Raw genomic sequence first — 16065 nt, 5'->3', positions numbered from 1 at the left:
GGAAACACACAAATAATATTAAAACTATAGAGACGATCGTGCAATGAGATCGCACCAGCCGTCATGCCGAATCTGTGCGTATGGTGCAAGACGGGACATGAGAGAAGCGAGTTTGGCGAAAAAGGTGAACTGTGTCACATTTATTTAATGTGCCTAACCATCCCTGCATAATTAACTCTTAACCTGTTAGTGCGGACATATTTAATGAAATACTTCCTTGTTTGATAAGTTCTCTCTCCCCCATGAACTCAGTCGTTTACAGGATTTGAGGACATTGGAGGCTTAGCACGTACCTCTGTAAAGAGGGAGGTGCCCTGTATAGATGGTTTTTATGCACTTGTGCAAATTTGGCCTTCATTGTAATCTCAACTACACACCTGTGAAGTTTTATGACAGAATCTTGCACAGTTGCGATGCTATCACACTGACAATATCTCTCCACAGACATACTGTACAGTATGTCAGAAGGTATGTACCTTCTGTGGTCGTTCCTGCTACAATAGGTGTCTCCAATGCTGTCTCCATGATGGCACACACAGACACACAAACAGAGACTCATAAGATGAAAATAATACGAGCCCACAAACTGTTGTGACTGGTAATGACTGATTTCAATAAGAGTGTTTTACAGGGAATTTGTTTTTCTCAGTATATTCTAGCGCTGAGGAGTGTTGTTTTGTGAGTGCATTCATTCCAAGCACATCCCGGTCTTAATCATGGTTCATTCGCACAGATGTACCATCAATGACCTCTCTCCATTTGTCAGACTCACCTGTTCAAGGGCAAATATGTGCTGGTTGAAGTAAAACTGGATCTGCTCGTTTGCGATGTTGATGCACAATTGTTCAAACGAGTTCTTTTTGAAGTTTTCAAATCCGAAGATGTCCAGGATTCCCACATTCATGCCACTCTCTGCGGAACTTCAAAGGAGGAAAAGGGGACAAACAAACTTATTCTTCTATGTAATGGAACAAGCAAATCCCCAGCAGCCATATTAATTGATAAAACTTTAATGATAATACAAGTTCAACCCAAATACAGAGTCTGGTCTGGACGGCCTAGTAGTCTGATGAGAAATCATAAACATCAGCTTTCAGAAAGCCAGAGCTTCTTAAATGGTTTTATTTCTGTCTTTATTGATTTAACCTCGAGTCATTTTCAATATCTGCACAAACAATACTCATTTCTACAAATACAATATGCAGACTTAACAGCCTGTATTTCATATTCAGTGCTTGGAGCTGCTACTTTTCATGATCAGTCATTACCCACTGTATGTAGAGGTCACCTTTAGCCCGTGCTACCGGGTTATTAATGGCAATAAGGAAATGGCAAGGATGACTGGAATGCAGACAGGAACTCTGGCTTTTGTACATCTCTGAAACACGACTCCTTGACAGTCGACGTTCATATTTATGAAGGCATTCTTTTGGATCAATGAGCAGCCTCTTTGCAGTCTCTCTGAAGTCTTTTTAATCATCTGAACATTATTTTCTCTGCACGCAACTGTGTATCAAAAATTTATTAAAACTTTTTTTTGCGCTCCTTTTACTTGTCTTGTTCTTGCCCATTGATATTCTGCTCTGCATGTTTGCATCTACCTCTACAGACTTCCATAAAGGTCATCAGAGCTTTGCAGAAACTCTGCGTGATTGCACAAGATACTCGAAGAAGAGGGAGTAACCGTGGACGTCCACACAGATGTTCATCACCAGCACACACTTACCAGATATTCATGTCAGGCTGCAGCAGGGAGTTGATGCGGTTGACTATCCAGCTGAAGAGCCGTCCGTACAAGGCCTTGGACATGGCGTCTCGGACATCCACGGCTTTGTCCACGGTGTTGGTGCGGATGATGGTCTCACCCCTGGTGACCACACACTGGGAGGTCAGCGCCTCCTGGAGTTCCTCAGGGCCAATGCAGAGGAGAGACGCGGCTGAGAGAGAAAAGAGAGAGTTAATCTGTTTAATAATCAAGAGCTCATCTGTGTTCATCATTAGCATAAAAATAAGACAATTTACTTTGGATGTCTTGGCTTCTTTACATGTTTTATGTAAATGGAAAGGGGTCCTGTGCTTTCGTATAAATTATGCTTCCAACTGCTTAAAGAACATTTGTTATTTCTGTGTTACTAGATATGATTGATTCATTATTTATTTTGTGTAATGTACATAAAAAAGGCTTATAGGACATCCAATATGCTGTAGCCATAGTGAAACAACGTAGGTCTCAAAGTAATTATTAAACAAGCTATAAATTATTGCACACACAGAGACCTATGCACACATTTCTAAAAAAAAAAAAAAAAAGATTCCTCTCTTAAAACACAACACAAGATATTTAAGAATCATCCATCCAGAAATCTGCTGAGGAGGGGAGCATTTTACTGCAGAGTGCAGTTCTTAAATCATCATATCAGAGAAATAAAACATAAAATAGCCTCCTTCTTTTAATCTCATTTATTCACATGACATCTTCAGGGGACCATTAAGCCTGCCTGTTTCTTTGGCTAAAAGAAGAGTATCACTGAGTATTCATGTAATGTCTCTCACCATTCTCTAGGGCCTCTGAGTTAGGCACTTCACTCTTATCAGTCTGGTGTTGGGATGTGATGGCAGCAAATTCAATATTGCCGGTGTTCAAAATAGCCGAGAGAATTCTGTAAACAGAGTTGACCTCCTAAAAAAAACAAAGAACAGAAAAAAAATACAAATGTCATGGCACTTAACTCATCTATGACCTGTGACCAATGTGACTGAGTGTTCAAAGTACCTCTTCAGTAAAGCCAATGTTTCGGAAGCACTCCTGAATTGCGTCAAACTGCTCCTTGTACAATTTGCTGGAGACAATGTCCTGCATCACTTTGCAGTGTTGACTGTCAATATACCTGCAGATGCACATTATAATCATCACTGTCAATTTCCATGATGGGAAGGGAAAGAGTGGAGGGGGACTGTGAACAAACTGCTGTGCTAACCTGGGAGGCGTCTTGTCCGGTAGGCTGTAAGTCTTCAGCTTGTCTTGGTGGTAAAGCCCAGCATATATGTAATAAAATATGTGGAAGTTTTTCTCCCCGCTGAAAGAAAACAAACAGAGCAGTCAGAGGTTTGACTAAGGGAACTCCAACCAGACCAAAACCTGAGAGGCACATACATAGCCTGCTTGATGACCCTCGACTTCTCCAGCAGGTATTCGGATATCTTGGCCCCGATGACCGCTCCAGTGGGTGTGAACTTCATCTCCAGGTATTTGCCAAAGCGGCTGGAGTTGTCATTGATAGCTGTGCAGGCGTTCCCGAAGGCCTCTACAAGGGGATTCACCTGCAAGATCTTCTCACGCAGCGTCCGATTGTTTGCCTGAGAGCATCAACATGTTTCTTTAATAAAGTATGGTATAATTTCATTTGTGTAGTTTAGCAAATTTAACAATGAGGGTACTATACAATACCTTTCCCAAGAAGGTAAGATGTTGGACAATCAAATGAGCGCTCTCTGTTTTCCCAGCACCACTCTCCCCACTGATTATGATACACTAAAACAATGGGAAACAGAGACTCTGGAGACTAAAACATCAACCCAGGAATATTTACATTATATTACATACATTTTCCCATATTTAACCAGGTAAAGGTCTTGTAGAAAAAAATCTCTTTTTTAAACCAGTTCTGGCCACTTGGCAGGCACATTTGTTCAAAAGTGTCTAAATCTACAACAACGAAACCGCCATAGGAAAAAGAGCTACATCTAATCAAAAAATTCAAGAGCATCCCTCCCAGACATTTTAAAACATAGTTCAATGTATTTTCATTAAAGATTTTAATCATCTTTTGATATTTTTTTACAATCACAATGGTGGATCTCTCCATTCATCAGGCGATTGTTCTGCGGAGTACCTGGTCTTTGCAGAACGTCACCATGCCTCGGTAAGCTGCATCTGCAGTAGCGAAGATGTGTGGAGGGTTGTCAGCCCGCTTCACACTGTGGTACAGCTTAGAAAACTAAGAGAAGGCACACACATGCACACGACACATTAAGATTTTTACAAAAAGAAACCAAAAACACTGGATTTATTAAAGGAAACAGCATCAGTTCTTCTAGGTACACTTGCACAAAGTCTGGGATTTAGTAGATTCATTGTCAGGTGTGTGATTAACCAATTATACCAAACAGGTGCTCATAAATTTCAGGTTGAAACAGAAACAGTAGTGTAGGAGGATTAAAACTGGGTGAGGAACAGCCAAACTCTGCTGCCAAGGTGAGGCTGTGGAGGACAGTTTCATATGACAGGTCATAATGGTAAGACTGAGCACAGCAACAAGACACAAGGTAGTTATACTGCATCAGCAAGGTCTCTCCCAGGCAAAGGTTTTAAAGCAAACCGGGGTTTCAAGATGTGCTGTTCAAGCTCTTTTGAAGAAGCACAAAGAAACGGGGGGGACTGTAGACGCAGTGGTTGGCCAAGGAAACTTAGTGTAGCAGATGAAAGACACATTATGCTTACTTCCCTCTGAAATCAGAGGATGTCCAGCAGTGCCATCAGCTCAGAACCAGCAGACACCAGTGGGACCCTGGTACACCCATTACTGTCTGGAGAAGTCTGGCCAGAAGTGGTCTTCGTGGAAGAATTGTGGCCCAAAAGCCAAACCTCCAATGTGGAAACATGGCAAGCAAGCGACTCAACTGTGCACAAAAACATTGGAACTGGGCTGCAAAAAAATAGCAGCAGGTGCTCTGGACTGATGAGTCAAAATTTGAAATATTTGGTTGTAGCAGCAGGCGGTTTGTTGGCCGAAGGTTCCCTGCAAGTTTGGGACTGCATTTCTGCAGATGGAGTTGGGGATTTGGGGGGTTGGGTCAGAATTAGTGGTGTTCTCAATGCTGAGAAATACAGGCAGATACTTATCCATCATGCAATACTATCAGGGAGGCATCTGATTGGCCCCAAATGTATTCTTCAGCAGTACGATGACCCCAAACATACAGCCAATGTCATTGGGAACTATTTTCAGCATAAAGAAGAACAAGGAGTCCTGGAAGTGATGGTACCCTGATCTGAACATCATCCAGTCTGTCTGGATGATGTCTGTCTGTCAGGATCTGAGGCAGCCGACATCCACAGAAGATCTGTGGTTGGTTCTCCAAGATGTTTGGAACAACCTGCCTGCCGAGTTCCTTCAAAATTGTGCAAGTGTATCTGGAAGAACTGATGCTGTTATGAAGTCAAAGAGTGGTCACACCAAAAAATTATTTGATTTAGATTTTTCTTCTGTTCACTCACTTTGGAATTTTGTAAATTGATAAAAATAAACTAAAATTGTATATTTATGAAAGCATTCTTACTTTACAGCATTTCTTCACACTTGCCTAAAACTCTTGCGCAGTACTGTATGTATTTATATATATTTTTTAAATCTGATCTTGTGACAAATTCTGGCTTTCTTATTTTTTTCAAATCGGGTTTTCCACCTATAGAATATCCACTAAAGCAGGTCCATAGTTGATGAGCAATCATTCATCATTTTAATTTTGACTGGGAAACCTGGAAACATTTGTGTCTCTGGTCCATAACCAACCTGAGGAGAGTAGATGCTGAGATTCTGGAAAGGATTGAGAGCGATGAGGATGTCACCAACATAAGTGTACACCTGCAGCTCATCGTACCTTTTCTGGAGATGGCTGATGATTGTCTCCTGCAGAAGAGGGTAAAAGAAAACACACACATATAGAACCAACAAGATTGTACCTTGGACCGATCAATGCATGATGGGATAAACACATTAAATCTTACCTCATCTAAGAACTCCAGGTTTACCAGATCATCGTCGGCACAGCTCTCTATTATGAGGGTTTTACGAGTATTGATCCGCTCGTGCCTGTATGAAGCCAAGGACAAGGATAATGCCACAGAAAGCTGTTAAGTGACCACCCAATGAGAAACAGTATTTTGACTGGCTGGATGTAAGACCCCGTTACTTCCAAGGTTTGTGTGAAGCCCTTAAAGCTCTCCCAGGGGACACATCTCCCATTATCGCAGGCTGTGATTGCACTTCATCTGTGTTTTGACCTATCACTCTCCAATGAGCCCCAGTGGGCAGAGGTCAACACGGAGTCAGCTGGCTCCACGGGACTTCAGAAAACCTCAGGGGACGCCAGAGAGTATGTGTGAGAGAGCACAAAAGAGCTGTGTCTGTGAGTGCCTACGGCTTTATGTGTATATACGGATGTGTGTGCATATCCAGGCTGTGATGTACAGTGGATAATCAGCCATTTTTTATGAAATTTAAAGGATAAGGTTGGTGATATTCTATACTTATATCATCGTCATTAAATCCCATGAAAAGACCAAACAATCTTACTAACGTGTGTCTGTGCTGCCAAAGCAAGAAATAGCTTACGCCTCTGTTTTTTCAAAGCTGGTACTCGTCACTCTTAAATCTTACTGGCTCATACATTAGCTATAAAACAGTTTTGACAGCGAGACAACAGTTAGACATGATAGTTACGGGGCTAAATAATTAGTAACAACTGATCTCTGCATAAGAAATAGTTTATGAGAAGCAGCCTGTTTTAATTTAGTGACTGTAAACCTCCACTGTGGACGTGTCTAACTAGGCTAAGTTTAAACTTTAAACTGGTTCCTGAGCAGCAATTGTTTACTCATTCTCAGCTGGATATAGTCCACAATGAATACACGACTCTCCTTTTTGAGTAATGTATGCTAAATACTACAGTGCCCGAATGTTTTGTTAGTTTGTTACTTAAAAAATAATGAAACTACATCTTTGTGAACAGTTTCTAAACATTTATGTATGTATATATGATGAAAAATAGTTGGTTTTGCTTTATTTTCATAGACTGATTAAGAATAACAGAAAAGCACCAGCTACTGAAAAAGCCTCCAAACACTGGTTACTTCTCAATCTTCAAAACTGCAAAAACATAAAAATTTCTTACTCACAGGATTTATCTATATTCTATTATACTAAATAATCAATCATATCACGAATAAAAATATTCAATCTTCAGGTTGGGAACAGTTTCCTCTGCTGCCTTTGCATTCATTTTCTATTCTGAATATAGTGTAAATGCAACAGCGCAGAAAGTGCTCAATATGTGGCCTCTCTCAAGTGAATACTCATCATCGTGTCCCTTTAGACGAGGACTTGAGACCTCTACCCTCTACCTCTCTCCTGCTTTGAAGTAAATCACACTATTCCACCTACGGCAGCTACTTTTAAGTTCTCTGTGTCTTTATTCTTATCTGGAATCATTGTGTGCTGATCTGTGGCATGAGAGACTAAACCAGGCGAGCCCAGTTCTCGCCCTACAAGCTCCTAATCCCATTATCCACTTCCACTGTGGACAGGAATTCGGGATCAGGCTCAGGCACAGACTCTGCACACTCTTGGGAGTAAACAGAGCTGGCACAACATCAAGACTCTCAGTCAAGGGCAGGTTCAGCGAACTCCTTTATAATGAAGATTAAGCATTGCCAAAGTCAGTATTTCTCCGGGAGAGCTCTGTCATTCACTGCCATTAGAGTGTCTCAGTCAACTATTCACCATGACACACATCTCTACATATCTATACAAAACACCAGAAACCCACCTAGTAGCTGCTACTATAAGCTGTAAAGAAAATAACCCTAATTAGCTCATTTAAAACAGAGCAAAAAGAGGACAGTAGGGCTGAAATGCAGAGGAGTAAATCTATCTTGAACAGATTACTCCATCATTGGTTTAATCACACGGGTGGGGGAGTGTTTCGTACTGAGGACTCCCAGGAATAAAGGTTGCCACAACCACTGGCCTAAATGGCATTTATTAATCTAAGGTTAGTCAGCACAATCACTCCTGAATTAGTCACACCCCCCTCTTAATCACACACTGTAAAGTCCATTACTGGGGCTCATCATCATCATCATCATCTCTGAGTGTAAGAAGATGAGACCCTGCCCCCTACTGGACAGAAAATATATCACCAGTCAGTCGCTGCCCATCTGCTGCAACACAGACCTCCAATGAAAGCACACAAATAAAGCAACCAGCTTTGTCACTGCAGCATGTCATTTCTTCTGCAGCGGCAGTGTTAGAGTGAAATATTGAGGGACTTACTTGGTTTTGGTTTTGCAGCCCAGTTGTTGCTGCTCCTGAATGAGACGAGCTAACTGCTTTCGGAGTGCCACATCTTTGCCTGCCTGGGCCTGCTTGATGAAGGGATGCTCCAGTAGGTGGGTCACAGATGGACGTGCCTCAAAATCCTTAATCAGACACCTTACAATCAGAAAGATAGAGGAAGCTTTAACACTCTGGACAGACAAAGCCTCCTGCATTCAAACCTGAGTGAATTCAGCTGCTCAAGAAAAACCGAGCCATCACCTGAACATTGCAGACGGCTGATTTGTCTGGATCAGTTCTGACAGACTGACAGACTCTCACACCAGCAGGGACTCCTTGCAAATGCTTTTAAGTCTGGGTCACTAATCGTTCCCTGTCTGAGTACCACATGGTCACTATCACCATGGCCCCAAGTCCAAACACGACCTGCTATGGCACAGCAGTGAGAGCTATCTGTGATGTGCAGTGTTTGCCAATAGGTGATGTCACTTTGTGATACTGGCCCGCGGCTTTAATTCAGCATCAGTTAGCTGCTGATGCGAATGGTTGCAAAATATTGACTGCTTAAGCAGCACAGACCCAGGAGAACAAATCCAGCTCTTATTTCTGACAGTTTTGATATATTGTGAGTTATAAACTATGAAATTAAAAGGGTTGAAATCCCTACCTGAACTCAACGTGCATCTATCAACAATCCACATTTGTTCTGTTCAATTACTTGACTTGTGTGTGTGTGTGTGTGTGTGTGTGTATGTGTGTGTGTGAACACTACAACACCGACAATTGCAGGCAGAGGCAAGATAGGAGAAAAACACCAATCTAATTCCTACCACCTAATCTACACTGAAATTCTGTTTCTTTTATCAGTTTGTTCAGCTCTGAAAGTTAATTCCATGAATTCATTAGCGTCAGGACATTAAGCAGAGGTTGCTGCTATTAGCAGGGCTGTGCTGCCGGGATGCTGAACGGCAGGCCACTTTGTCACAGAAGTCAGCTCTGTGGCTGCGCAAGTGCAGACACTGGTGATGGATTTATTATACCCAAAAACACCCCCCACCTTAGTTTCCCCTACACACACACACACACACACACACACACACACACACACACACACACAAAAACACACACACACACACACACAAAAACACACACACACACACACACACACACACACACACACACACACACACACACACACACACACACGCCTGGCAGGGCTGAAAAGGCTTCACAAACAGCCTGGAAAGCTTGATAACATTGTCCGGCCTCCCCACATTGAACCCTGCTGGGCTTTGTTTGGGAGATTATTTCTGATATGATATCACACAATCCATTAACCCAGATTACAGAGCTGCAATCCAAAAAGTATCCAATGAAAACCATCACAATTGTAAAAAAAAACACTTGTAAAAAGTATAAAAACTAACATCACTCCAGCGTGTGCTGGCTGGATTAAGGGGTAATATGCCTTGACTCCGTACTGACCAATCAATAACTCAAGTGAGACAAAAAAAAAGGCCTCCAAGGCAGATGGTCTGTTTGTTTTTTCAATTACTCCTTTTCTCTTACTGCATTTCAATGCAAGCCTCCAACATAAATGTTAGCCAGAAACAATGCCTACACAAATAATTCTGTAAACAAATTGAATTTTATTTTCCCATTATGGTTCAGACTCACACACCTCTGTGCAGTAGATATTAAGGTTGTATATTCTGAGCAACCATTACAAGCCACCCCTGACATTATTAGCTTTGCGCAGTGGAGGAAATGATAAGTTATCTGGGCCTCAGATAGAACTGATAACTCAGGTGAATTAGTTTGTTCCTCTGTGGCAGATTTACACTAATGAAAGTCAATGAACAGAAAGACAAGAGGGTTGATAGAATCGGGCTATAAAATATCAATTTCAATTCCCTCCGTGTATACATGCACATCCCCACCTGCTGACAGCATACTATAGCTAATGTTACTGATTTAAAAAGACAAATATTATCTGTACATTTTATCAATTCATACTGGACAAATATATAAAATCTTTTTAATGGACTTATATTCAAGAGTAGCTGCTCATACAAATAATACCAGGAAAGTAATATAAATGTTTATCAGCATGAATCCTGTATATGATGTATATTATCAGCAGGTGTTCAATATTACTTTAAGTAACAGATTCAAATGCCTTAGTAACAGATTCAACACATGAAAATCTTTCAAAATAGTATAAATTAGTTACAGGTCAAGAAAGCCACATTCGGGACTTGAGGCTGATCCATATATCAGCTGATTATATTGTCAATATTGTATCAAACACAGATATGTGATAAAACATAGTCTGTGTTTTCACATATCACATCACTGACCATGGCAATACTGACATGTCTGTGTTATTAAAAGTGACATACTGTATATCAATACTGACATGTGGACAGATATACAAAAATGGACTTGAATGGCAAGAATACATGGTCATTTATTTCCCAGAGACATTTACGGTTCAGTTTATATTCACAGGTAGATGCACAACAGTTCATATGAATTTACCTCATGAACATATGTTTCCATTCCACTCTACCCATGCTGCACCTGACCTGATCTTAACAAAACAAAACCCTTAATTAATTAAATTTGAGAGATTCTTACCAAAAAAGTGCATTTGTGTTACGTCCATTTAAAAATCAACATATAAATGATTACATATCAGCCAATATATCGTTCTTCTGAAAAAATTGGAATCTCAGTTCTTCAGGTTGGGCTCTTTTCGGGACATTAAATGTTGGTGTCTATCGTGTGCTTTCACGACCTTTTTGGAAAATAAAAAGGCATTAAGACAGAAAGAGGACAAAGGTCGGCGGACTGAAGTTAGAGGACACTTACTGGCCGATGAAATGGCTGAAACTTCTGCACCACTGCTCTGGATTTCGTAACGTAGGGGAGGGGTTTCTGAAAAGAAAGCACACATACAAAAGTCAGCGTAATACTCAAAAGACTTTATTGGATTTATTCAAACGACATCACGATCGTCGCTGAAATGTAAAGCCTTCAAGACTGTCTCCTGAGTTAGCTGAGAAATGATCGCTGACGGGCAGAGTGTGACCGTCAGACTCCTGGGAGAGTTTTTGGTCCGAGGACGAGCTGGTCGGGGTCCAGGTCTGTGGCAGCCGCAGGAAAAGTGACAAATGGTAACAGCTCCTCCACTGTCTGGCAGCAAGCATCTGCCATTGGGAGCCAAAAGTTATGGGAGCTAGTTATACCTCTGTCAGCAGCATTTACGGAGGCCATCTGTAATGAGACTAACACTTTTCAAGTGCGCAGGATGACAGGAGGCAGGTCTGTCTGAGGAGCCAAGGCTGGATGGGCCTGAGTACAGTCATCTTCACACAGAGCTGCCAGTCTGACAGCTGGAGGCTGAGACTTTTGTCACTGTCATGCAAACAGTGACAGACCTGGTCGAAACATCTATTAACTGTGTTAATTAGTTCACACGTGTGCTTCACCGTGCTGTCAGACAAGGAGAATATGAAATCTCAAGAGCAAAAGAAAAGAAAAGAAAGACGCATTAATTTGGATGCAAAAAAAGAAAACTGATTCATTTTGTTCATCACAAACAAACCTGAGGTAGACGCAGCTACACATTAAACAACATATTTGACATATTTTTAACATATTTTTCTCTTTTTTTTGGAAGGGATGGGAGGATGTTGGGGTACAAATTCTGTCATTTTCCGCAGCACTAAGTTAGTCGACTGTTTGATAAGGATTCAGACAGGCAATCCTTTCCAAAGTGCAGATCAAAGCCAGTAACTGACTGCTTCAATGCAACCTCTAATATGAGCCTGAAGACACGTTCCTGCCTTGATGTTGTACCATACTGCTTATACATTACAAAGTCAATAAAGCAGCACAGTGCTGATAACACTGTCAAGTGCTCTCATTGTGCTTAGCAAATTCAGGCAGTTTCTTCTTTCAGTATTTGTGAGAGTGCTGGCTCATATTGTAAACACAAATGGCTTATTTAAATCTAGGTCCAGGCAGAGCTTGTACTGTCAGATGTTCCTCAGAGTGGATTGAGGCAAAATCACAGAGGTGTCAACAGCGCTTGACAGCTGTAACTAAGCCACAGACAAAAATCAGGCCAAATGCAATATTTGAATAAGATACTTCATATGCAGAATTTATAATTCCTCCATTTTCCATATGATGTAAAACATTGTTATTTTTCATTCAAGAAATTCTGCTGCCCCATTGGGCCTCACTTAACACTTACTTATGCTTCCATATAGCTCTGAAGCAAATGCCACAAAGGGTTTGAATCACTATAACTGTTATCATCTATATATAAATATATCTTAACATCTATATCTGTTTCTTTGCCAAAACTGCACAATTCAAATCCACTGTATCAGACATTAGGTCTTTCAAGGTGATTATATGACCACAGAGAAGTGGCAGCAATGTCCGGCTGTTTCTTTTTTTAGAAAATTGAAATATAAATCTGTCTTAAAGCGACCTTGCATAACCTTCTTGGTACAATTATGAAATTAGAGGTGAGCAGTTACTGTATGTACTTCAAATGCTACAAATAAATCAAAGCTGCGCTAAAGATTCCTAATAACTGTTAAAATATTCATGTGTTTCCTTGGCTGAAAGAGGGAATTGGTGTCTTAAAGCAGACACACAGTGGCCTTTATAGGCTTAACAGAGAATGAGCTCAAGGGTCCAAAATAAAGACTTATTCAGTGAATGGACCACCCGCTTAAAATTTCAGCTCATCCATCACCGCAGCCAGAGCACCAGCACTTCTTTGCGCATACATGCATGGACACGGAGAACTACGACTACATTTATCATGTCCTTGGCGGCGACATCACCAAATGCTGCAGCCCTGGACACCACATAGAGCAGTAAAATAACAGCATCAAAGATGAGGACTTTGCTCATGATTGGAAAATCATCCAACCAGCCACTGATCTCTTGTCAGGGGTCAAGGCTGTATCAGTGTCTCATAATGGGAAACCTGTTGGTGTATGGTGTACGTAGGGTGTATCGTTTCTTTTTTTAATATATAAAATGGAAATGTAGAAAATCAAAGTCATGCGAGTTCTTTTAAATGATGGCTGGTTTTCACAGGAACAATGAGCACTTTGTTGAGAGAAACACTGGCAGGCTACACACACTTCCCAGCATTATTTCTGACTTTCTTTGTGTGACAGACTGAAAAGCCAACAAGTCATCAATTGTAATCATCCAGAAGGAAAATGTTTCACTGTTGTTGATGAATAAAGGATTTTGAACAATGCTTTTGTCAAAAGCTCTCAGAGAAAGGAACCACAAATGCAAAACAAATGCACAATAATGTGCACTTTTTAGCCACGCTGGCATTATGGCTCAGGGGTTGGTAGTGCCAGCTGATCAGTCACTCTGTGGTCCTGACCACATACAGCATGGTCTACAGTCCAGACTGATGCATCTAAAAAGAAATATTGGCTGGATTGCTACAACATTTTGTGCAGACTCTGATGCTCCCCAGAGGATGAACCGTATTGATTTTGATGATGCCCTTCCTCCTCCTCTAACGCTCCAATGAAGTTATCTGTGATTTTTAGTAAAATGTCTTGACAGCAAGTGTATGCATTGTCATGAAATTTGCTGCAGGCATTCATGAGCCGTAATAAGTTTTTGGGATTTGTTAACAGTTAATGTAGCGTGCTATCATCACATTAAAATGTGTTCAATACTTTAACTCTAATAGCGTTCCCATCAGCCGCATGCTAATTAGCAAATTTTAGCATGCTAACACTCAACAGCTCAGCACCGTCACTGTGAGCATGTTAGCATGTTAGCATGCTGAAGTTAGCATTTACCTTAGAGCCTAAAATCTGCTGGTCTGACCGTATCTTATTGATGAACAAAAGATTTTTGAACAATATTCTTCACCAGAATCGAAAAAAAATATATGAAAAACACAAAGGAATCACCAACAAATCTGCAATTATTCTTAACATTAATTAAGCATGAATTTAACATATCATTCATAACGTCAGTTTCCACCAGACCTAATTTTACAGCTTTCGAAGGTTTTCATTCTGTGTCAGAACCAGCAGAGACTGTGCTGGTGTCCCTCACCCTCGGCTGTTCTGCTCCACAAATTTTAACTCAGGCTTTTTCAGCGAAGAGCTGTCTCTTGCCAGCACACTGGTCTGGATTTTCCTCCCCGAGCCTCGTGATTTCATTTGCCTTTCTTGCCTCTGACAAGCCACCATTTACTTCTGTCTTCTATATGTAGTTAATATCTACGGGGAAGTGGCCGAATAAACACAACGTTAAACGTCTTTGCCAGTTGCTTCTAACCTTAACAGTGCATTTTATACATACTTTGGTTTGACTTTACACGGAGGCTTCAGGGCTGTGCAGCATCGAGAGCTATGGCACAAGCAATTAACCTTCCCACATATTAAATATCACAGACCATCTTTGTCTTGAGTATCCGTAATTAATTTTGCAGTTCATGATTTTACAGCTTTACCCTCTGACATGCTCTAGTACCTTCATCTATGGTCACCATGGACATCACATATTTGCCAAACACACTGTAACACACTCAATTACTTTTAATCATAACCAAGAATACATTTAAAAAAAAACCTCAGATTGAACTTAAAATCAAAGGCTACAAAAATTAAGCAGAATGATCTACCTGAGATGTAAACATATGCAGAGCTTGACCATATGTCACGTATCAGATATTTCTGATGTACAAACAGACCACACACCAAGGTGACCCTAATTCATGGAGCTCATCAACATCCCCTCTGACAGACATCAGGGCTGCTCTTATCGTTTATAGCCCGCTGGGATGAGAATCATTTCCACTTGTGCTGGTTTCCCGTAACACAACCAAACCTGTGACATAATGGCTATCTGCTGCTAGCCCCTGTAGTCAAAGTGGTGATAGCATAGAGTGTTTATTTGTCCCCCAGCAGGAGCCATTAAATCTTGGGCTTGACAAGAGAGACTGTCCAGCAAAGGCTTACAGTAGTATTCTCAAAGAAAAGAAGAACAAACAGCATCATGGACAGGCGAAACAGTATCACGACAGAAGGCTGACTACACGCTGTTTGAACATATGAGAAAATATACAACAACTGGGGTGTGTTTGTCTTGTCTGTATATTATATATTTCTTGTTTACTATCTAGATGTGTTTCAGAGAGGAGGAAAGATACGCACAAGATTAACTACATGACAGTGAACCCTTTAGCCTCAAAACATTACTGTGTGCAATTGTAAAATATCAGAATGATGAAAATGCTTATTGCGTGTTTTAGTGCTTGCATGGTTACATAAAACATGCACCACCCAAGGACAATACTTCAGAAAAGGCTTCTCTGGTGATGGTTTGTGACGTGTTAAATAGAGAAAATCTAAAACTTTGCAATCGACAAAACCTGCGAAGATGAATCTCTCTAATTTCACCATGAATCACTCTAACCGCTACTAAAGACCCAAAGGTGAAACACATTTCCCTATTTAGAAAGCCATTCATATGGAAGTCATAATTTACACCACATTTCCTCGTGATTTTGTCCGCCGCGCTGCAGTGATGGGAATATATTTATATATGTGAGATAAATGACATGTTAACAGAATCATTTCATGGTCCAAAACATTTGCCGGGATTTATACCACAACCGCAAAGTCTTTAAGGTCCCGATTCATTCCAAAAGGGCAAAATATCAATTTTGATTGGAGAGGAGATGGAGGAATGTTGGTTTAAGATATATGTCCAATTCTACCATCATCCTAGTTATCCCCAAAGTCAAAAGGTCTTCAAATCTGCAGTAATGAAACAGGATTGGACACTGGCATAGGGGATGCATATGACCCCCCCCCAACCCTCCAATCATGGTTGCTTAAAAGGAAATGTGCTTGCATTCAACAGAAGCCGCACA

At 40.9% G+C, this 16065-nt stretch overlaps 1 protein-coding gene across 1 annotated transcript in view; it reads right to left on the bottom strand.

Annotated features, from left to right (window-relative positions):
• Positions 1-16065, bottom strand: part of myo3b (myosin IIIB) — a 65789-nt gene that overhangs the window by 36652 nt on the left and 13072 nt on the right. The window contains exons 10-21 of the mRNA XM_070838042.1: positions 10992-11057; positions 8115-8273; positions 5789-5873; positions 5574-5690; positions 3894-3998; positions 3449-3532; positions 3155-3357; positions 2979-3077; positions 2774-2888; positions 2554-2680; positions 1727-1937; positions 773-920 (exon numbers count right to left, since the gene is read on the bottom strand). Coding sequence (XP_070694143.1) covers positions 773-920; positions 1727-1937; positions 2554-2680; positions 2774-2888; positions 2979-3077; positions 3155-3357; positions 3449-3532; positions 3894-3998; positions 5574-5690; positions 5789-5873; positions 8115-8273; positions 10992-11057 — 1519 coding nt within the window. The remainder of the gene's footprint in view (positions 1-772; positions 921-1726; positions 1938-2553; positions 2681-2773; positions 2889-2978; positions 3078-3154; positions 3358-3448; positions 3533-3893; positions 3999-5573; positions 5691-5788; positions 5874-8114; positions 8274-10991; positions 11058-16065) is intronic.

Source organism: Pempheris klunzingeri, chromosome 10 (assembly GCF_042242105.1).
Source record: "Pempheris klunzingeri isolate RE-2024b chromosome 10, fPemKlu1.hap1, whole genome shotgun sequence".
Classification (NCBI taxonomy): domain Eukaryota; kingdom Metazoa; phylum Chordata; class Actinopteri; order Acropomatiformes; family Pempheridae; genus Pempheris; species Pempheris klunzingeri.
This window is presented reverse-complemented; position numbering and strand designations above follow the sequence as displayed.